Genomic DNA, 23,744 nt, shown 5'->3' with positions numbered 1-23,744 from the left:
GAGCAGTGGGAGTAGGTGGAAGGAGGAGCCCCAGGGCAACGTGAGCATATAGTGAAGAACAGGAAGCATGAAGAGATGGTTCACCTGCTGTGTGTGGATGTCTGCCCCATCAGCACATGGTATTTCACAACCGAATGAGCCTAAGGAGATTGTAATTTTTACGGAGGCAGACAAGGCAAAGTTATCTCTACTAGACAAGTGTTAACAGCTGTTTCTAAAAACTTTCACTGGAGCAAAGCTTTACAGGGGCAGCCAGAAGTACAATCTTGACACTGCTCCCTCCCACCCCCCCAGCCTTTTGAATAAAGGATTGTTGGACTATTTATGCAAGGGCAAATAACATTATTTTTGGAAATGACTGAATTATTTTCGTTACTTTTTTCCAAAAGAAAAAAAGAAAATCAGCCCGAGGCAGACACCTGGCATGGAAAATTTCAGCTTGCGTGGTAAAAGCCTGGCAGAAGTTAACGGCAAGTGTGAAAGGTGTCCAAAAAAAAAAAAAAAAAAAAAAAAAGGAAAGAAATGCAAGCATCAAGCAGGCGTAGTCACCGGCAGCGCTGGGAGCTCGCTGCCCTCCCGTGCACCCGGTCCCGCCGGGAGCTGATCTCCTGCGCCCGCCGGTGCTCCCGGCGCGGGGAGCCGGGCCCGCCACGCGGCTCCGCGTGGGACCGAGCGCGCCGCCCCCGCGCCCCGCGCTGCCCCAGCCCCGGCGGCGGCGGGCGGGGGCGGGGCCGCGGCCGCGCTGCGCTGCCTCCCATTGGCCCGGCGGGCGGCGCGGGGCGGGGGCAGCGGGCGCGCCGCCGAGGCGGTCCGGGCTCAGCCCCCGGCGCGGCGGAGCAGTCGCGGCCGCCCCGTCCTGAGGGCACCGGCGCCGCCCGCCTCCGCCAGGCAGCGCAGCCCCCGCGTCCGGTTCCAGCTCGGCGTTCGTCTGCCGCTCCGCGCCCTTTTCTCTCGCTCTGTCTCCCGGGCGCTCTCGGCGGGGCCGCGATGGAAGAGGAGCGGGCGGGCGAGCAGATGAGACCGTTGCTCACCACGGTAACGGGGGGTGTGGGGCGCACAAAGGGGCCGCCACCACGGGGCAGCGCTGCCCCGCGTCCTGCCCGGGGGTCGTCCCGCTGCGCTTCTGCCGGGGCACGGAGGGCTCGGCGGGGCCCCTGCCGTGGCTCGCCAGCCCTCGGCGGCGGGACCCTCGGGGCCGGGGGTCCCGGCCCCTCTCGCCCGGTGTGCCCGCCTGCTGGCCGCGTGCGCGCGGCCGTGTCCCCCCCGCCATCCCCGGGGGGCGGCGGCGGGGCCGGAGCCTTTTGTTCGGCCGCGGGCTCCGTGTGCTCGGCGGCCGCGGCTGCCCCGTCCACACCCCCGTTCCTTTGTGAGAGCCCCGCAGGGCTTGTGCCGGCGGCGGTGGGCGGCGCGGCCGCCCCTGGCCTCGCCTTTCTCCCTGCCCCGCTGGCTGACGAGTTCCTGGGCGAGGGAGAAGTGCGCACACATGGCAAGCGGCGAGCTTCCCCTTGTCCTCGTGTTGCACGGCGGCGGGGTCGGCTCGGGTGGTGGGCGCCCTTCCCCGGCGGGTTTCTAGTCCTGGGGAGTGGAAGGGAGGGGGACATCGGTAAAACTACGGAGCTTGGGTTCATTTCCTTCTCGGGCTGAGTGGTTCAGTGAAGCGGGCATGTGTTGCCTTCCTGTGCTGCTGAAAAATACATGTGGTTCCACGCTTGTAATTTCCCCTCCCTTCAGATGACTCAAGGTCTGGATTTTGTTAATGAGCCTCTGAGCTCTTACTCTGATGTTCTCCTTCAGGGCCTTTTCCAAAAAGGTGTCACACAGGGATTTGTCTTCAGTGCCTGAAGAGGAGGGATGTGTAGTTTGTAACACAAAGAATGCTGTGACGGACCGTGGAATAACACTGAAAACACATGAGTTTTCATCATCTTTCCGTTACTCTTCAAGGAGAGACTTGAGTCACATTTGATAAAATTGGCAGTCTAATGAAGTGTTTGCTTCCTGTGACATCAGTATGTTCAGTGTGTTTTTCCTTTGTTATAACAGGAGCGTTGATAATTTAGTGGTTCAAAGGGCCGTGTATTTTGCAAATGTTACAATCTTTGTATGTTGACTTCAGAAGTTAATGCTTGTACTCATGTCAAAAGGCTTTGCAGATGTGTTCTAGACCATTTCTCCATCTTGTCGCTGCTTATACTGCAAAAAAGGTATATTCCCAATTCATGTTAACTTCTTCGAGGTAGATTCTGTGTGAGAGCAGTCTGCTTAATAGGTTTAATTCATGTTAAAACTATGTTTCCCCTCTGTATGATGTCTCTCTTCTTAGCTGGCAGGAGAATACTCCCGTATAGTAAAGAGATGCTGAGCTGTGTGGAGGGAGTTGAAAAACTTTGAGCTTCAAGTGTAGGGTTGCAGTGGAAGATGGTAATGGTTACCCTCAGGTGAATCCAAATGAAAAGAGTGTTAGAGATGTCATGAAAGTCAGTGTGCCCTGAGGCATATTTGTCAGGTCTGGCAGCAGTCATTTAGAAAAGAAAAATGTAAGAAAAATAGGGTTTTTTGGGGACAAACTCCTCCTATATTATTGCACGGTAATTTTTGATACAGGTGTTTTGAATAGAGATGCTCTGTGGAGTGGTCCAGATTGGTTTCCTTGCAACAGCAATACCTGACTTTTGTGCCAGAGTGCATTTGGGAGGTAATTCCAGCTGAGTTGAAATGGTTAGAAAAATGAGAGGGCAGAAGAGTTGGTAGGAACTGGAAAAAAGGAACTTCTGGGGAAAACAGATGAAGTAAATGGCTTACAGAAAGACAGGACATGCTGATCTTTGGGCAGTTGCATAGTATAGCAGTATTGGACTTGTGGTTTCCTATGCAAGAGATGTAATTTTGTATACAAGAGAGCTACTTAGTCCAAAGAGAAGTATTTTTGACAATAAAGCTTGACTTAATTTTTCTAATCCTGTGTTTCTTGACAGTACAGGCTACCTTCCTGCTAGCAAAGCTTACTGAAACTGCTTACATGCGCATAACATTTTCAGAAATGAACATCTCAATAAGATGAAAGGACTTTGTAAAAAAGTGCAGATCAAGTCTGAGAGCTTCATTGCTGTGGCTTAAAAGTACAGAAGTTTAATCAAACAGAGGAGTCCCTAAAAATTTCTTTTATTCCTCCCTCCAGTGTTGTTTCTGTATTCATAGAGTATTAGATATGTAATGAGTTAAGATCTGGTGGCTCTCTTATGGAGGAGCACTTCTGTCAGCCACATGCTGTCCCCTCCCCCTCCCATTTAGTTTATCAAAAATACAGAAAAATCCTTTAACCTTGCTCGCTTTATACTTTAGGTCCAGTCTTACAGAAGAGAATGAATAAGTGTTTAGAATGTTGGTGCTTTGAAGAACCTGATTGGTGGTAATATGTACTTGAGCGTTGGAAGGGCAAGGTGAAACAAATGCCTGATAGTTATTACAACCAGAGAGCAACTGATGATCAGAGCATTTGGGATGACTAGAAAATACAATAGGAAAAAGATACATAACTGCATAAATCCATGGTTCTTTCATACCTTACATACTCTTAGATGTTCTGCCCCTCATCTTAGAAAAAATGCATTATTATTGGAAAACGTTCACTGAATAACAAGAAGATATAAATTAGTTCAAAGATGATAAAGGATTCAACAGTCTAGGACTTGTCAGCCTACTAGAGATGATGGAACAGTGATATGGTAAGGTTCTATAAAACTCCTGTGGAATAAGTAGGTGAACATGGAAGAGGAGGCACACAGTCACATCAGACTTAGGTGCTAAGTTCAGAACAAATAAAAGAAACTCAGTGCAGGAATTCACAGGTGGATTTGCTATACAGTGTATACAATGTGAACTTAAGGGGAGGTTGGAAGAAGCTTGGAAGACAGATACATTGAGGTTAGTGGATGAGAACAGCCCCAGGAAATCTGATTTGAAAACAGCTGGAGGTTGTGAGTGTGAGGAGGAGGAGTTGTATGCTTGTCTTGTTTTTCCTCTTCCTTTAACATCTACTTATGGTAATTCTTTCGGGTTTGTTAAAATAGGGGTGGGACGTGGTAGTTTCTTTTCTATACAGTGGTGAGTTTGACAATTACAGGTAGGGTATTAAAAATGGTTGATACTGCATATGAGTGTTCTTAGTTCCAGCTTCTAGCTTTTGTCATTATGGTGTTCATTACCACATAGTTTGGAGGGCTTCTTTGCAAGAGCTGTACGTAGCATTTAAAGGAACATGTAGTGCAGTTCTGTCTCTAGATGTTTTGCAGTTAATATTTTCAAAATACTTTGTTATCTTAAAGTAGATAGATAGTAGATGGAAACTTTTTTTCTGTTAGTATTTGTTACCGCATCATATGTATCAAAGTAGTCACAAGGTTGTAGACCATGCGGTATAGTTAAGTAATGGGTTTGTTTGTGTCTTCTTTCAGTGAAACACATCTGGTTTTATCATTAATTCTACTGTAGATGATGATAGAACTGAAAGTGGCTCTGTTGGAGAAGGGCATGTTTCCAGGGATCTCCTTCTGGCTTTCCTAATCAAACCAGGGAAGTACTGTGGTCTGCCTTATCTCACTGAAGAGGGCATTAGTATCACAGTGCTTTTTCTGAAGTGGCTACGTGGTTGGCTACAGCTTTTTACATTTTTTTTAACAGCTGTGCATGCACATTATCAGATGGGTTACAGTCACTGTCCTCTGCTGTCATCTTATTTAACATGAGGCTTCTGTCATGTTAAGTTAAACGACAGGTCTCTGAAGAATATTATGCTGGTTCATACGAATTTTTTTCCTACTGACATAGTAAGCTCAAGCTGGTGTTTTCCCTTTATGGCTGGACAAGGGTAACCGAGGGTATGTTTGTACTGCATAATTGAGGACTGTGCAGGAAACGCTCCTCCCCCACAAGTTTGTGGCATCTGGCTGAACAAATGCTCTGCACAAGTTAAAGCAATAGAGTTATAGCTGTGTGGCAGTGCCCTAGCTTAATAGCCCTGATCAGAGAGAATTGTATTGGCTTGCCAGCCTTGCAGACTTGAAGCTGTGACTTTGGAGAGACAAGCTGCTTTTCTGTGTTGTGCTCTTTGGGTACGGTGCGTACCTTGTACAGCTTGCACTGTGTTGTGGACCTGTGTAAGCTTTTAAGTGTATGTCTGGCAGTCTTTCTGAGTTCTTGAAAAGTTACCATGGCTGTCAAAAACTTGTTGTGTTATTTGAGAACTTTCATTACGCTTCATTGTAGCAGTTCTATTTTCTGTCCAGGATAAGCTGAGGGTGTACCGAGTTGAGTAGTTGTTGGTTTATATCCATGTCATTTATCTGCTTCTGCAGGTGACTTTTGATATGTCACCAAATTCATTGTGGGCCTTTGGATATTGATGCCCCTTACACAAGGTTATGTGTTGCACAGGACCTTTAGTGGTCCTGAAGCAGTAGTAATACTTAGTGAAGAGAACTGCTCTATAACTAGTGTTAGATAAAAAAGACAAAACAGGGTATAACTTTGAGCATCCTCAAACGTAGCTAGAGAAGGTATATTGTCATGTTTTTGGTATAGCACATTTTGGAATGACAAAGTTTAGGGACACATCAGATTTTTTTGATAAAATTAAGATAGATGTCCAGCTAATGTTTTGAAATAGTGATACGAATAGTGAACTTCAGCTGAGTGTTTTGTAAATAAGGACACAGAGATGAGCACCACATACTACTTAACTGTGTAGATCAGCAAATGTCTGGTAAAATGAGAATTTTCATTCTTTTACAGATCATGTTACAATATTCTTAAATATTTGCATTTCTAAATTTACATTTGCAAAATTACCAGTAGATGAAAGCATTGCATTATTTTTTAAAAAAACCAACACGTGTTTGATATGCCCCAAATCTCAAATCTACCTCACTGGCATATCTCAACAGTTATTAGAAGGGATTATCTGTCTAAGAGTCCTGTGTTTGTGTGTGGCACCCTCAGAGTTCCTTGTTTCATTGGGAATTAAATTCTCTGCTTTACAGTGTCATAACTTACAAAATGTACATTTTAACCAGTAGATGGAGCCATTTTAGTTATGTTTCAATGTGTCTATTTACCTAAGTTTGGAAAACTTTATTTCTTAAAATGTTTTCAGTAATTTTGTCTGTAGAGGACAACTTATTTTTTTTTTTTTTAATTTCTTTATCTACAGAGAAGCCTAAATGTTTATTCTTCCCATAATAGTGCCAGGACTGTACAGCAGGAAGACTATTCCATTTTCATAAATGTGGAGAAAAAAAGTGAATGCTTGTTCTTTGTGGGAATTGCTGTTGTCTCTATAAATTGTCCAGTGTCACATGAGTAGAGCTGTGTAGCTTTATACACCTTGTGTTGCCTGAAGTAACTTTTTGGAACATTGATCCGAGTGGTGTTACCTGACAGTCTGGATGCTCTTGTGATTTCTGCCTAGGAAAGGCTATTAGTTCAATTTTTTTTAAGCTTTTTGGTATTTTGTTTTTCCTCCTCCAGCCCCTTAAACTAAAGTGACTCAAAGCTATGTAATGAAATGGTTGTCCTGTTAGGAGATACTGGCATCAGTTGTCTTATTTCAGCAATGCTGGAGTGCTTCATGACCTTGAAATACCCCTGACTTATTAATTCAAGCAAGTCCCATTTTAGCAGAAGCATTCTCAGTGCTGTACTCATTGTGTTGTCTTATTATCTTCCTTCAGCATCCTCTCTTCTAAGTCTTTTTGTTTGACTCTGCCTCTGCATTATATCCTTAGTAATGTACCACCTAGACCTTCCCTTTCTCCCACTCTTCTGCTTTGAAGATGATTTTAGATTACCACAATGCCAACTTGAAGTAGAAACTTATTCACGTATTCATTTGAACTCTCAATGTATGATACTTTGTGAGGTATTGGTGAGTCATCTTCTTTCCCAGAATCTTACTGTGAGAGATTTTGAGATTTGTGGCTCAGGGTGGTTGTTGTTTGGTTGGTTGGACTTTTTCTTATTCAAACTTATTGTGAGTTTAAATTTTCTAAATTCATACAGAATGAGTACTGATATTTTTCATAAGATGTAGTTGTACTCTAAGGCATCTACACTTACTTTCTTGGCAGTAGTGCTAAGATAGTATCCTGAAATACAAGAATATTTTTAAACTTGAAAACAGACTTGCAGGTTTTTTTAAACTTAAGTAGATGCTTCCGGATTGGGCACCTGTTGTCAAACTGTTGTCCCAGTTTAACAGAATGTCTGGAGTCTGCCTCCAAACAAACTGGAGCTTCCTGTGAATGAGGCATGTGGGTGGAAACTGTGGAGAGGAAATGGGAATTACAGAGAAGCATCCCCTGTATGTTAGAATTGTGCTGTTTGACCTACTCTGCCCTCTGCTACTGTTGCTTTTACAGTGAAGCTATAGTACTGAGGATCTGGTAGCTGAGATCTGCTTGCAGGTGGGATGAACTGAGGACTTGTATGAAAACCTGTCTGTTTTTTTGTTATTACGTTTTTACTGTGTGGGTATGTATTTAGAGTGTGTATGTGGAAATACTGTCTTAAAAAACTATGCTTCCCTAAAATGTAAAGTGAAGATTTTTTTCCCTTACTCATTTTTGCACTAGGCTGATTCCTTTTCATTTTCCATGACTAATGTCTACTAAATATATGCTGGCTGTGTCTTGACTGGGATCTATTTTGGGATGAAGAAAAAGGCAGCTATGTTATTGTGAATACCTAGGTTATGGCGGGGGTAATGATACCAGTAATTCCTTGCTAGAAAAAGTGATTTGCTTCCACAAAAAGTGCTACCTCTGAACATCATGAGCACACTGATTGTGTCACTAGCATATTATAATAATAAGACTAGAGGATCTCTAATCAGCCTGTTTTGCACGTATGTCCTTGTTACCAAAGAGGTTAAAGCAAATCTGTTCACAGAGCTGTTGTAATAGAATCTTGTTTGGTGTCCATTTCTCAACTGTGACTGCTTCTCAGTGCAAAAATTGTGTTGCTATATCAAGAGATTCACGCTGCTGTGTTCTGGATCTCAAAAATCATGCTAAGTGGAAGCGTGTATGATTTCTTTCTTTTAGATAGGGTTATGAGTAAGCTAATACAGCTAGTAAATCACATTTATTGCTAACGGATCAGATTTCCAGTTTGCACTTAGAAGACTTAATTCTTTAGATTTTCTCTTACATTTTTGATTAAAGGATGGCTAGCAGATGCAGGTGTGAATAACACCTTGTTGTACAAAGATTTATTTTCTGTTTCTGCTGTATAACTTATCTTTTGAATGAAAAAAATTAAAGTGTGTTTTCTCCCCTTTATAGTGCCCTTTGCATCCATTATAACTTTCAACCACTGCAGAACTCTGGTTTATCTAACTCCACCCCTGCACAGTTAGATAATGTCTGTATATTCTTCCCACTCCTGCTTCCACCTTTCATGTATTCTGTTTTGCATTTGAGCTCAGCCACTGGTTCCCTTTTCTTTCACACTGGTCCATTGTCAGGCCTGCTTGGATTCCTGCATGTTGTGCTTTGAGATGTTGTCTTTAAAGGTCAGCCAGTACTCACAGGCTTTGCCTTCACCCTCTGTTGTGGTCTTCTGAGAGATTTGGCCAAGCAGATCTCTGGACAAGGTGAAATCTGCTCTCCTGAAGTGCCATGTTGTAACTATGTACTGGGTTGTGTATTGTATGCTGTAGTATTTGTCTTTCCTCCTCTCTCAGGACTTTAAACTCCATTATTTCATGATTACTACAGGCAAAGCTGCTTTTGGCTTTCACATCTCTGTCTGCTTCTTCCTTGTTTGTAAGCAACAGGTCCAGCAGAGCATATTCACTAGTTGGGTCATGGATGACTTGCACCAAGAAGCAATTTTCAAAAAATTTGAGTAAATTCCTTGAGTGCTTGTGTTTGGCTATACCCTACCAGCAGATACTAGTCGTTTTAGGCCTTGGAATGTCTTCAGTCATTAAGTTTCCATCAGCTTTCAAATGAGGGCTTTTTCTACCCCCTTCTTAATCAGGAGATCTGTTGTAGGCACCTAGTACAAAGTTGCCCATATTGGACTGTTCTCTGATCCATACCTATAGGGTCTTGAATGCCTTGTCACTCATTCCAAGTAAGGCAGGGTGTGTTGCAGTCATCCCTTTGCACAGATTGAGACCCAAGTTCCTTACTTTTCCAGGCTTTTTTTCCTTAAGAGCCTCTGACCTTCCATTGTTGCACTTCAGCCGTGTGAGCTGTCCCACCATCACCCTCTAATTCCCATGAGGTTATAGCTCTGCAATGGTGCATGGACTAAGTCCTGTTACTTCCCATGCTGTGTAGAAGACTTGAGATGGGCTCACAGGCCGCTTCCAGACTTACTCAGACTTACTGTGCCTGGTGATAAATACACTCTCACCACACTGTCAGAGGGATCCTTCTTCCTGGAAGAGGTTTCTGTGGTCATAGCATAAAAGCTCTGCTGACAACCATGTACTGGCCCTCTGGATGTATCCAATCTGCCCTAAGGCCTTTTGCTTTTCACTGGGGAGATTGAGAACCACCACTTCCTGGCCCTCAGTGCTCAACAGTCGTTCTCGATTTGCTCAGTAATTGCATTTTGGAAGTGTCACTGGTGTCTATATGGATAAGCAGGAAAGTCCAATAGTTTGAAGATTGGATGAGCCTCAGTTATTCTAAAACATTGTTTGGCAAACAGATCTCCCAGGACTTCCTGCTCATCTTATCTTCTCTGTTGTGCCATGTATTTACCTCCTCCTGCAGCTCTCACCTGGCCTGCTCAGCACCTCAAAGATAGCACACCTCCCATAGGGTGAAGGAGGCCACTGTGATTGACAGCAGTGAGCCAGGGAGGAGCAGCAGGGGCTTCCTGCAGGCTAGCATCTGGATGATGACATTCTCCCTAAGCAGTTCTTGGAATTGGCATCTCGGATGTACCTGTTCCTTTGGCTGGTGTTGCAGACTTCACCTTGTAACATTGCACAAACTTGAAAGGTGTTTTGGGGCCTTTTGTAGCTTTGGCTGTGAACTGCAGTGACATCTGTTGGCCGAGCCCTGGTAGATGGATGTGCTGTGCCCAGGTTTATGTTGTGAAACTATTACACTACCATCCAGTTCTCTTCAAAATATAGGTTTAAAACACGTATATTCATGTGAATTCTTTGGTCTACTTGCAGCTGGCTGTTGATGGGCATGTCATGTCAATATTGCTTTAACAACTTCAGTACTGGCAACTTGTAACGACTGCTGTTTCTTCAAGGCAGATATTCAGTAACAATAATCATTAAAGTTTTCAGTTGGCTGGTGCTGTTGCATTGGCTGGTGTTGCATAACTTCTTGGCCTCTCAGCTTGGAGGGACCAAACACAACAGATTTTCATGCTAAATTTTTGCCAGATCGTGTACCTGTAATAACAGATCTCTTTCCCTTACCTGGAACTATTTAATAGCATTGAAAAAATACCTCATTATGTAGAGCAGAAACAGTTCTTCCATACTGGAGATGCTTCAGATTTTGAAAAACCTAATTTTTTTTTTGTTTGTGATATCTGTAAACTTAGTTTGTTATAGGTATAAACACTGTGGCTTCAGTCCATGTTCTAGGAATTTCTTCATCTCTGTCTCTTCTATAGAGGGATTTTAACTGAGTAATGCTACTGGTGCTTACAAGGGTGAGTACAAAACTAGAGGATCTTCTTTTCTAGTTGCTTACCAGAAAGAATGTTTAAAAGAAGGTATGTTATGGATTCTCTGACTAAATAATGAAGTCAAAGGACTGATTGCAAATTCTTTATTCAGCAGTCTAAGCAAAAAGGTAGGATTATTTAGACTACTGCCAGATTAATTGCTTGTTTCTATTAAAGAAAAAAAGCTATTGGAAAGATTGTATTTAAACTTACTTCTTGTTTTAAGCTACCGATTTTTGGAATTTTTTTTTCCTTTGGCTTGTGTAGCACTTTTGTGAGGATATAATATTATGTAAGCACATGCATTTCTTTAACGTGTCAAACATATTTCCAGACGGACTTTGTGTACGAAAAAGGAAATGAGAAACTTCTTACTGAATAGCCACAGTTGGTATTCCTGTTAGTAGTAAATTCTTCATTTTGTTTGTCAAATGACTACACCCTACCAGTCATGAATTTTAAAACTGTTTAAATAAAAACAAACAGATAACATCTGATGATTGTTATGACTCATTTAAGGAAGTGATAAAACCCAAGAGTAGCAGAGATCCTTTCCTTTTTCAGCTTGTTTATTTTTATTAACTTTGCTGTGCTTGCATGCAGTTGAGAGATATCAAAAAGGAAATTAATAAGGCAGATACTCTTATAATTAATATTTGGTTGAATTGCAGATAGATAATGATTCAGCTTATAAATTAAGTTTACAAAACCAGCTTTAATTTTAGATTGCAATTACAAGCAATTTGATGAAAGCTGTTCTAACTGATTTTTGTAGAAATCCTTGAGTTTTTCAAACTGCTGATATATGTCAGTCAGAAGAACCAACTTTTCTTTTGCTTGTTGGCATCAGTGTTACCATCCATCATCTGCCTTAAGTGCTGTTGCTATATGAAATGCTTGCAATTACTTTGTGTTTTTAGAAACATAACCAGAGGGCTTTTTTCAGCATATTGTGTAGTGTATTTTGCTACATCAACTTTGACTGCTTTTACTGAAATATGTAACTATACATGGTTCTGTGTGTTGTAAGAATAAATATTTTTGCGCCTTGTTTTTATACACAGATGCTTTAGGTAGAGCTTCAGCTGAAGATCAGTTTATTGAGAAGTTGAGAGTATTTTTCCTGAAAGTTAGTGGAATGAAGATTTATTTTTAAACTAAGTAAAATTACAGGTTTGAGTCTTTAGAGGACACATTAAAAAAGTTTAAAAAATGTGATCACCAGGAAAGAGAAGAAATTAATTAGGGGTAGGATGCTATTTTTTTTTTTAATGGAACAGCTGACCACCAAATTATTTTGACATGATAGGAAACTTTATTTGTCAAACAACATTTTGTTTGATGTGGCTAGATGTACTTAATCCCTTTCTGGACACAAATAAATTCCAATTCTTTATAACTTCTGCATAGTACAGATGAGCTTGTTAGGTAGCCTGTTGGCTTATAGTTCAGAAAGAAGATGGCCATATTCTGTGAATGAAGCCAAATAATGTTAGTCTGAGGCTTTAATTCTTGATCCTGAGTAAGTTCCCTTTGCTATAAAGATGTAAATGAAGGGAAAAATATAAATAGGGGTTTGAGGAAATTTGATATGCTCAAGGTCAAAGAATACATCTTGCCTCCTACTTGTATTCTCTGGTTTGCATTGATAGAAGGTTTTGAAAAGCCAGGAAAACAAGAAAGTTCAGTGTGCTTTCTCATTGGCAATGGGGCCGACTTAGTGTAAGCTGTTTGGTATATGTGATTTTAGCTAGTCCTAATACAGAAATAACTTGAAATATGCTGCTTTGCTAAATAAGAGGATGAATTTCTCTCTGTCACATTCAGTGATTTGTTGTATGACTGGATATTTACCATATTTGCATTTATGGTAGCCTAGGCTTTGTGCCTGATGATTATAAATTTCCAGATCCTGGAGGCAATGTAAAGGTGAGCATTTGCATGTGGAAACAGTAGTCTTCAAACCAGGCCTACTTTCTAGTCCACATATATCAATTCTTTATCTGTGTTTCTCTGGGAGGGGGGTGGAAGACTAGGTCTCACTTTAAAAACTGTGCTGGGGGTTGATATATTAACAAATAATTACCTTCAGCTTTCTGAAAAAAACCCATATTTTATCTTTGGCTGTTCTTGGAAGAAATCTGTTGTACTTGATGACCATTGTTTAGATAATAACTTTTCAAATAGCTAAAATTGTGATCTTGTTGCCCTAAGAGATTGTTGCAGAATACTCTTAAATTGAAATTGCCACTGGTACATATTCTGAGGAAAGTCACAAGTATCCACTTCCAGGTGCTGGGGGAGGTTGTAGCCAGAAGATGAATTTGGTGGCACGGAAAGCACCAAGGACCCAGGAAAATGTGTATCTGTTTTCAGAAATGGCTTCTAGAGAATGGTGGCAGTATTTCCAAATAGAGGTTTATTTTAGAGGCTGCAGAGGTGGCAAGATCTGGGGCAGTGGCAGTACAGGTGTCAGGTGCTGTTGAGAGCCCAAGGGCGCTGTGGCTGTGGAGCTGAGTACTTTTGGAAGTGACAGAAGGGAATCTGTGTTTGTATGCATGCTTATTTCTGGGTACAAGTGTACAACATGCTTGAATTTCTAGTAAAGAGTAAAGAAATACAATACCTCCAAGATGGCATGTTTGCTTCTGTCTTGTGGCTTGTCTTACTGCTATAGTCAAGCTCAGAGGATCAATTGTAAGACTGTTAACAGTCTTGTTTTATGTATTATGTATGTATTATGGCCACTTTATGTAGAGAGCCTGTTTCCAGCTTCAGTTGTACTATGGTATAAACAGGCTCTTGGGTGAAGAAAGAAAAAAATTTCCTTCCGGTCTTGAGGGTTGCTTAAAAAAAAATCCAAGTACTATGAATGTATACAATATGCTGTACAATTTAATGAAAGCTGAACAATGGCTCTTTGGTGGTGAACTTGTGTGTGTATGTATTTATCTTTAAGGTGTACTAAATTTAAATGGAAGAAGTTATGTATTGTTGGAGAAAATAATGGACATGACCTTAATTTGGAGAACTTGTTTCCTGTAGAGCTCTACATCAAAATACTTTTGTAAAAATCTAACATGTCACTAACAGATCCTTAATGAACATTTTTAAGTCCAGTAGTATTCTTGGAGTCAAGTATCAGATAGAAAAGAGGAGAATAATCTGGGAACTGCAGAAAGTCAAGAAAGTGGCTTATTGTGAGAGGTGAAATGGGGCAAAGCAGAGCTTGCTGACGTCTTTTGTAGGTTCTGTGGTCAAGGTAATTCTTGAGAATCCCATGGAAAATTAACATGTAACAACAAGCAGGAGAGACAAGTTTTAGGCATTTTTGGCAGGGCTATAATTCCCCTTTTCCCCTTTATTGTGGTTTATTATTTGGTATCCAGTGCTTTTCATTGTTAGAGAGGTTTGCCTGACTTCCATCCTTAACCTTATCTGTTTATGATTGTTCAAAGGTTGATCTCTATAATTTTGGAGGCTTTTTCCAACTTAATTGATTCTGTGTTGGCAGATGGCCTCGAAAGAACTGGATTGTCACTGAGTGCCCTGTTCTGAGCAGTGAATCTGATGTCGAAGGATTTCCACAGCATGTTTTCTATAAAAATGTGCTTCGTGACTGAAAAATTGATGTGCTTACTCCGTATACCGGCAAGAGTGACTGTGACTTATACTGCACCAGGGAGAGAAGTTTTTTTGGTGGCTGTAGACCAGTGCTTCTCAGTTAAAGTGAGGAGGCATTTGCAACTCAGCAGTATTTCTGCTTTCATATACTGCTTCATGTGTAACTGAAAACTGACTTCCTTTTAAGTAGTATAACATTGCCCTTCCTCGTGTTACTGTGCTACTATCTCTCAACTTTGGCATGAGTTGCTAAGCTCCAAGTGAAGTGTGTTCTAGGGAGAGACCCACAGCAGCTTTCCAGTGTATTAATTCTAGGCAGATAGTAATAAAAGCTGAAATGTAAATGTGCCCTGTATGTGACTATATTCTTTGGTTGGTTCTCTCTGACATGTGTTGTTATATTACTGAAGAAAATGGTTCTAAACCCCCTAGGCTCTGAGGAGGCAGCTTTGTTAGAAGTTCCAGAAATTAAAGAACCTATAAATATAATCTTGTTTTTCCTTTGATATACATAGTGATCATGCTCTGGGATAGTCATGACCAGCGATCTCCTAATTTTGTACCACTAGTGGGGACAAAAAATTTCAAAACAAGTTAGATGCTTTATATTCTATATCATAAAAAGGTCAATAATCCTATATCAATCCAAATCATAGAAAATCCAAACCTGAAAACTGTTGGTTACAAGTGAAGCAACAAGACTCTAAACGAGCCCATGTAAAAGAAGCAGAGCTTTTAGTGCAATTGATCAGTGATAAGGAGCTGATCTTTGTTATGTGAACACTACTAATTTTGTAAGTTAAACTTACTTGTAGCAGGTAATTTGTCAGAAGTTTTATGAATAAGAACAGTGGTGTATATCAAAGTTGTTCAGAGACTAGATGTAATGAAACAGCTGGAATTGCTTGGTTTAAACTGGAAAATTGGTCCTGTCATGGTGTTCTAAGACCCTCACCTGAGAGCAATCAAGTCTTCTTTTCATCCTAGAAAGTGCTATAGCATACACCTACAGCACAAGAGAGGAGCTGAGGATTGAGCAATTTGTCTTCCTTGGCAGCTGAGGACTAAGTGAGGTTTCTGGTTTAAGATACTGGTGACTGTTGTTGTGTGTATCTCTGTTATTGTAATAGAGAATGCCTGTAATTCAAGGCCTACTCGCTTTGCAAAGAAGTGGTGCCTGATTGTCAAGACAGTATAGTGTGAGTTATGTTCATGCCTTCTTGGATCAGGTATTAGTAATATCCTTTTGTGTATGGCCCCTTCAGTGGCTTCCTAATTTACAATAGTTAAAATTTTTCTCTATGGTTTCATAAATTTCCAATAAAAGCAACTTAAGCAGAGGATTTTTTTTTTTAAGTTGTAACTTTATTGCTGTTTTGTTCATAAAGTCTTGACGTGATGTGAGTGTTAGAGTGTGTTTCAGCTGATGCTTCAGAATTAATACAAAATATTAAGGATGTTCCACTTTAGCAGTGTAAGCACTGATGTTTCTCCTTTAGAATAATAGAAATGAGATTCATTTAGGTTGGAAAAGACCTTTAAGATCTCTGAGTCCAACAGTAAATATTTGTGCTTTTTTAATATGCATTGACAGTTCTCTTGGTAACATTAGTAAAAAAGATTTCAGTTGCAACACCTGGAAAATACATGAATGGTTAACTGAAAGAATATGGGAAAGCTTAGTTATAGAATATAATATTACTTTAAAGTATCAGTAAGTACACAGAGGTAAGAAAATTATTATTTAAAGAAAAAGAAAATAGGTAATTTTAGGAAATCCTTAGTGAACGCTCTTCCATTACCCTCTTCCTCCATCCTCCTTATCAAGTGTAGGGCTGTGAATGTGGCTAATGACATCTCTGAAAACTGCATGCCTATCTTTGTCTCCTAATGCTTCTAAAAGGACTCTTAGAAATGTGGGGCTATCTTGCATATTCAAATTAATACCCAGAGTAGAAGTGAAACCTGCTGACATAGTGGCTCCAAAAGTCTGAACTATGGTGTGGCACCCTGTTATTCAGTGTGCCCAGGGTGATTCTGTTTAGGAGAGCAGGAACGTTTATGAATGTCTGTAAGTTGCTAATAACATTTTAACACATGTTACTGAAAATCCAGAAGTTACATCCATTATGGATGGAGCCAAAAGTAGTAAAAAGCTTCAAATATGTAGAGCAAACTTTCTGTCAGGCTGCTTAGTTTTGTTTCCTAAACAGTAAGGGTAAAGAAGCATTGCAGCCTTTTCAACTGCTTTTTGTTGAACATAATTTTCTTGGTATTTGAGTATGCAGCTTCATAATTTTAGTCAACAAAAAAGACTGCAGGAATGGAGAAGAGTGATGGATGTTCTCTGTACTACTGTACAGTAGCTTCCTATCTGAGGCAGACTGACAGAATGCCATGGTTTTTTTCCCAGGATATGACTACATTTCAAATGTTTAAGCATTGATACCTCGGTTGTCTGCAAAAAGTTCTCATCCCTTGTATGTCTAAATCACTTGTTCATGAATGAAAATTTAGAGTTAATGGCAGAATCAGAGTATGCAAGAGATTTTTGAAGTGGATTGCTTTCAGGTTCTCCCTAGTGTCCTGGTATGGATGTTGTAATTCTAAAGTGAACTACAGTTCAGTTTTCCTTTAACTGGGGAGCTTCCTTTTGGCACTGTTGTTCTGTCCCAGTGAAAAAAGGGCATCTTACCCTTTCTTTGAGTTCCTGTCAATGCACAGGGACCTCAGATGGCATAAAAAGCTTTTAGTAGACAGTTGGCCTAGTTATAAGTATTTTAAAATAGCCGTTTATTTGTCTCATTGTGCTTGAATAATTTTGCTTTATGTGCTTTAAAAAACCCACCAAAACCCCACAAAACAATGCTTCTGCTGGTATTGATTTTGATAACCAACGATGAAAGTGTTTCAAATTGAAAAGACAGGTCCTTTTGGAAACCTCTGTCTTTAAAGTCTGTGAAAGGTTGTTAAAATCAGATATGAAATTATTCTTCTATTTTAATGAATTACATATATCTCAGACAAAAGCACTGAAATTGATGTTAAGATAACCAAAAGCTATGATGTTATGCTGCCCCAGATATCAAAGTGTATTCAAATGTCAATAAAAAGGTACCATTTTCTGCTAAAGTTGAATGTCTTATTGTCATTCAGATACGATCTCATTTGATTAAGGTTAGAGTGCAGTAGAAGCCAGATTGATTCTGTTTGTTTTGTACAGGGGAGATTTTTCCAAGTTGCTGTTGCTGATACTTTTCCAACCTGGTTTACAGACAGTTGATTTTCTTTTGCAGAGTCAGTCCTTTGAAGAAATTATTTTGGTGGGTAGGTTGTTTTCTTTGTGTGTGCCCAGACTTAAATGAAGTAACACTGGAAAAAGGAACTTTATCATTAGAAACATGGGCAGTTCCTAGAGGACAAGTATATTCAAGTTTTTCCTATTTAAATATTTATTTACATGTTACTTTTGTGAGTAGGTGAGAAGGTTTCAATAAAGCTGCTCTTAACTGTTTTTTCTCATGTATCTCATATTTATTTTGTCAAATTCTCTTCTATATCAGTTTGAGGTAGAACTGTCTTTTGGATTATGGAAAGCTGTGTTTGATTGCCAAAAGCCACCATGTAAAGATGTTCTTCCCCCCCCAGAAAAACCCAGTTGAACATTTAAAGTTGCATAAATGCATATGTAATTAAGATATCTGATTGCAGAAATTTATTTGATATCATAACACACCCCCGGGCTGTAAGCTGTGTTGTTCATATTTTATATGCCACAGTAAAAGGAAGTATTGGATTCTGTGTAGGTGGCTTCTCTACAAATTTGATAGTATTGGAAAGAAATACTTGTTCTGGAAGCTTGGTTTCTAAATCATGAGAAACATAATGCAATTTTTCTTTACTTTCTTTTTCTCCTTATCTGATATGTGTAGAAAATTCATTTGGTTGCCATTGACTAGAATAACTCTTGCATTCTTTTCAGCATGGAAAAATTCCCTGCTAGCTGTGAAATCCTGGATTAAAAATGTTAAGATAAAGTTCTTGTAGGCACTGGGTGTAGTATGTTTGATTCATATTGCTGGAAGGTCTTTTGCTTAGATCTCCAGTCTGGATGATACATTTTAGGTATTTGTCTTGATGTTTGGTTTACTGTGCATTTGCCTTGGTATTTCCTTTTTTGTCTGTTAATGGTATCAATTATGTTTGTAAGGACATTTTAAAGCTGTTTCAAGTTCAGGCAGAGAGTGCAGGAGGAGACTTTGTGTCTAGGACAATAACTTTGATTTATTGATGCCAGCTTTAGAGTTCTAGGGCTGGTCAGAATTGCTATGGCTGCATAGCAATGAGCATGGCTGATGTAAGTTTACTCTACATGTACAAATTTGCCTTACAAGAAAACCATGGCAGCAGAATTTTTATGGGTAGACTTTATGCAAGGCTAGATAGTTGTCTGTCTTCCAGAAGTCAATGTGAAAGCAGAAAACCTAAGTTCTTTGTTGTACATGCTCCAGTTTCACATAAAATTGTTGTCTCAATGTCTTTCCTTGAACATATATTTGTGCTACTGGATGGAAGTGTACAGATTAAGGTGCATGAAAATGTGGTCTATGGCTTTATTTGAAAGATGGATGACTTCTGTTGTTCATTTTAAAATAACAAAAAATGCGTTTTCAGAGAGCACCATTTTAATAGTTCTTGGCTGATCAGAACTCCCATGCAAACCATTCTAATGTTCTCTGAAGTAAGAATTCTAAGTGTAAAGCAAATGAAGAGCATCTGATTTGCCTGCCGTGTGTTGAATGCTGTCAGCTTTTCTTACTAAGTAGCCCTTCAAGTCATAAATTTACCATAGAATCCTACAGCATTTTTTTTCTCTTTGCAAGAGAAATATGTGTCTTAAAAGTACTGTGTTGTAGATTGTTTTACATGGCTATTCACAAAACAAAAATGAATTAAATACTAAAACCAGTATCAGTAGTTGTTCTCAAGGCAAAAAATGAAGTGGCTTCAAAAGAGGTAGGCTTTTTTTTTTTTTTTTGGCTAATTTTAGATCTGTGTCTCAATTTCCCTTTGCATTTTGTCAGCTGAACTTTGCTGTAAAATAAGCACCATGTGCAGTGGCATGCATGAATCAGTTGTGTCAGAATCAACAGTTTACTTTTCAACTGACTTCTCCCGAAACCTTCTAGTTGGACATAGTGAAAGCATTACCCTTAATACATCAAAAAATCAGTTGCTTGCTTTTTAAAAACAGAAACTAAAAGAGCTCGTTTGTATAGTTTTACAAGATATTAGGCAAGACAAATATGAAACAGAAGTGGATCTCCTTTTAAATGTCCCTTCAGTGGCCCTTCTGAGAAGGACCTTGGACTGACTCCTAGAAATTTCAAGTTTTGACATTTTTTGTCTAGCAATGTCTTTATTTCAGGCTTTTCAGACTTTTAAGACTGTTGTGCTTTAGAAATGCAAAAGGAAAATGGAAGAAATTTTGGCAAGAAAGCATGTATCTTAAAATATGGCTTCGTGGTAAGGGTGAGCTAGACTAACTAGTTCCTGATTTCTGAAAGGGAAAAATGTAATTCCCACTACATCCTGTCTCATTTCCCGTATATGAGCTGATTCAACTTCTGAAGCCATTGAAAAACTCAAACAAAACCTTAAAAACCACCTTACAAGCTGAAAAAAGACTTGTCAGTTTTAGTTTTCTAAAATGAATGTTAACTGAATTACACGTTCATTCTGTAATCAGAATCTTTGAATCAAAAAATGGTCTGGGTTGGAAGGCACAGTCTTCTAGTTCCAGGACCCTTAGCATAGAAAGGGACACCTTCAAATAGACCAGGTTGCTTAGAGCTCCATCCAGCCTGGCCTTAAACACTTTCAGGGGTGGGCAGCCACAACTTCTCTGGAAAACTTGTTCCAGTGCCTCAACACCTGACAGCAAAGAACTTCTTCCTGATGCCTAATGTGAGTCTTCTCTCTGTCCATTTGAAGTGCAAGAGACTTTCTCTCAGCCTTTCCTCCAGGGAAAAGTGCTCCACCCCTCTAATTATCTTGATGGCTCTCCTCTGGACTCTCTCCAGCAAGTTCATGTCCTTCGTGTGCTGGGAGCTAGGTGAGGTCTCACTGGAGTCATGGAATCACCTCCCTAAAAGTACCAACTGCATTGGCTGGGAATGGAACCCTGGCCTCCTGCTTGGCAGATGAGAATTCTTCCACTGAACCACCAATGCTGGTGATTTTTTTTTTTTTTGGCTCATTTTACACATTGCTTTATTTATTTATTTTATTTTTTTTTTTTAATAAAGACAAGAACTTCTATTCCACAAACACACAGGCATCACCAACTTTGATTTTTCCCCTCTACACTTCTACTGAAGGACTTTGCTTTCACAATTGGGATTTTCTTGGGCAGCTTCCCCTTGCCCAGCACTTTGTAGTAGCATGAGTGCATAATATCAGTGACTGTGGCCAGTCTGGCCTCATTTTTCATGTAATTGAACTTTTCTATTCACTTCTAAGTCTCCACAGTTTCCAAATTGACAGTAGCACAGAATTTTTGGTTTCTTTTCAAGTGACAGTGTTATGCCTGCTTTTCTGAAGTAACCAGAGTGATGATTGTTGAAGTTCATTCTGTGATGTTGCATACCATCAGCATTATTACCATGTCCTCTGGGATGTTTCCTGTGTTTGTGTGTGCATGTGGCTTTGGCTGATGTGCCCCCTCAGCTTCTGAGTGTCCCTTAGACAGGAAGGCATCTTGTTAGTGTGTGCAAGGTCAGGGAAAGAGCCTGGTGCTTGTGAGAGTGAGGAAAGGCAAAGGGGGCAGAAGTAGAAAAGTATCATATCCAAGGTAAGGCAAAGATGTTGCATTGTCAGAATATTATGAGAAGAGTGGAAGGTGCTGTGCCTAGTACCTCGCCATTTCTCCAAGCTGAGGTGTGAAGCTACAGCAGTGGAAGTGTGTGGCTCCACTACAGTCTGAGTCAGGCTTTGCTGAAGTTAGCCCATGGCCCTGCTCTACCTCTGGGCTCAGCAGTGTCCCCTGCCTGCATCTCACCGGTATTGAATGGCATCCGAATTGAAGTGGCAGAATACCATCGGTGCAATTTTATTGCTGGATCAGTTCCCTGATCTGGTGTGTTGTGGGTTCGCATTGTGGTCAGTACTAGCACAAAACAGGAATTTCAGCTTTCTGGTGCTGTCTGCCTTATTAATAAAATATGTGTGGGTTGCTAAAACTTATTTTTTTTAGGTAGCTGTGAATTTGTTGTGGTAGAGGCTTCTATTACACTGGTGGCTGTTTGATACTCAGCATGTGTAACAGTGGTAGTAATCTGACTGGCATTCATGCTACAAGGATTTCAAATACTGTAAAGTTCCTCAGCATAACTTACATGAATAGAGAATTTGAGACACAGGGAAAACTAGACGTGAAGAATTAAGCCTTAAATTCCTGTGAATTGGTGAGATTATGACATACAGATGAATGATCATTCAAAAATTGCACCATTCATAGAAAGAATTATTTTATTTATTAGCTGCTGATGGTTGATGGTCTTGTCAAGGAGCTATTCTATTTGGGTGTAGTTTGATTTGGTTGTATTTGAGCAATTTGTCCTAACTCAGTGATTGGATGGTTTGAATTTTTTTATTTATTTTTTTGTTTTTTCTTTTGCTGTTTACCTCCTGAGGATCTGCTGTCAGGGAAAGGCCTTCTTGTGCAAGCACTTTAAATAATGTCAATAAAAACAAGATAAAATTATCTGTCTCTTATTATGCTGCTTCATATCTGGACTCATCAGCTGTTCACAATGATGCCATCTAGTCTAGGGAATTAATCTAGAGGATAAGTGTTTAATTTTTGGACATTGACTTGTTGGAGTGAATCCAGAGGAGGGCCACCAAGTTGATCAGAGTGATGGAGCACATCTATGAGGAAAGGCTGAGAGACTTTGGATTGTTCAGCCTGGAAAAAGGAAGGCTTTGGAGTGATCTAATTGTGGCCTTCCAGTACCTGAAAGGAGCCTACAGGGAAGATGGGGCAAGATTATTTGAGAGGATGTAGTGACAAGGCAAGGGTGAATAGGATCAAGTGGAAAGAGAGTAGGTTTAAATTAGATGTGTGGGAAAACTTTACTGTGGGAGTGGTGAGGAACTGAAGCAGGGCTCCCAGGGAAGTTGTGGATGCCCCGTTCCTGCAAGTGTTCAAGGCCAGGTTAGAGCTCTGAGCAACTCGGATAAAGGTGTTCCTGCTCACAGCAGGGAGATTGGAACTTGATGATCTTCAAGGTCCCCTACTAGCCCAAACCACTCCATAATTTAGAATATTTATACAAGTGGTTGTAGAGCAAAGAAAAACCAGAATATCTCTCAAAAATGCTGCCAAAATGCCCGGAGATGAATTTAGCTAAAGGCAGTACGTTACAGTTGTAAAGTGAGCAGCTTTGAATTCCTCTGTGTCTCCCTACCATCCCTCCCCCACCCTTTAAAAAAACTAACAGAAAACTACCTGAAATTTAAAAACCCAACCTCCTGAAAACCCCAACAAATCACATCATCCAACCTTCCCTAGCCCTAGCTCAGTGACATGGTGAAAGACGAGCTGACCACATGCTCATACATGCTGCTGTAAGATCTTGGTGGGGTTCTGTTGGAACATGGTGAATCCATCTGTACTGAGGGATGGTTTTGAATCCTGGAACATGTCCTGGAAAAGTTTACACACATCTTTTGTTTTTCTACTTCATCAGTGTATTCAAATCAGAATGTGGTGTGATTAATCAAGTAGTACACTAGAGAACATAGTAATCTTGCTATTAATGAGAGTTCAGGTTATAAATTTCAGTGGGATCTCTAGAGAATAATTACTCAGCTGTCCAAATGATGTGCAATTGTGTAATGTCAGGAGGGCTTAAGCTAGTGATCTGCCTCATGTTTGCTCTCAGCATCCTGGTGGCTTCTAAAAGCTGCCCTGCAATGTGCTTGAGAAGCCCAAGACTCCACTACTGGGGCAATACACCAGAGAATATCTGTACAGAATACATCTATCTTTTTTCTTTTCTTTTTTTGGAAAAACCCAGTTCCATGTGTACGTGCCGATGCAAACTGAGGCAAGCTGAAGCGTGCTGTGCAGACGTATGTCTTGGGAATTAGGTGTTATGTAGAAATTATGTTCTGAAAAATACTTGCAGACAGTAAGGCTTTTGGATTTTATGGTTAGTTTTAATTCCTTAAATGATGAGCCACTGCTAGCAAGGGTTTCTGTGTTCCCTTGCTAAGGCAGTAATGATTCTTTAGAAGAATACCCTATATTTAATTTCTTTTTAATAAGAAACTCCTAGGAAGTTTTCTTAATATGAATTAATAGGTTCCCCTTTGATAAGAAGCTGAACAAAACCATCTGAAGAGGT

The 23,744-nt window shown here is 40.3% G+C and overlaps 1 protein-coding gene across 5 annotated transcripts in view; it reads left to right on the top strand.

Moving 5' to 3' along the window:
• The first annotated feature begins 817 nt into the window (after positions 1-817).
• Positions 818-23,744, top strand: part of SLC4A7 (solute carrier family 4 member 7) — a 92,495-nt gene continuing 69,568 nt past the window's right edge. For all 5 annotated transcript variants that reach the window (XM_088164365.1, XM_088164350.1, XM_088164353.1 and 2 more), the window contains exon 1: positions 818-1,035. In XM_088164365.1, the coding sequence (XP_088020491.1) occupies positions 988-1,035 (48 nt within the window). In that variant the 5' untranslated portion in view covers positions 818-987. The remainder of the gene's footprint in view (positions 1,036-23,744) is intronic.

The sequence above is a fragment of the Sturnus vulgaris genome, chromosome 1 (genome assembly GCF_052056855.1).
Source record: "Sturnus vulgaris isolate bStuVul1 chromosome 1, bStuVul1.hap1, whole genome shotgun sequence".
NCBI lineage: Eukaryota > Metazoa > Chordata > Aves > Passeriformes > Sturnidae > Sturnus > Sturnus vulgaris.
The sequence above is the reverse complement of the archived record's forward strand: the minus strand, read 5'-3'. Positions and strand labels throughout refer to the sequence as shown.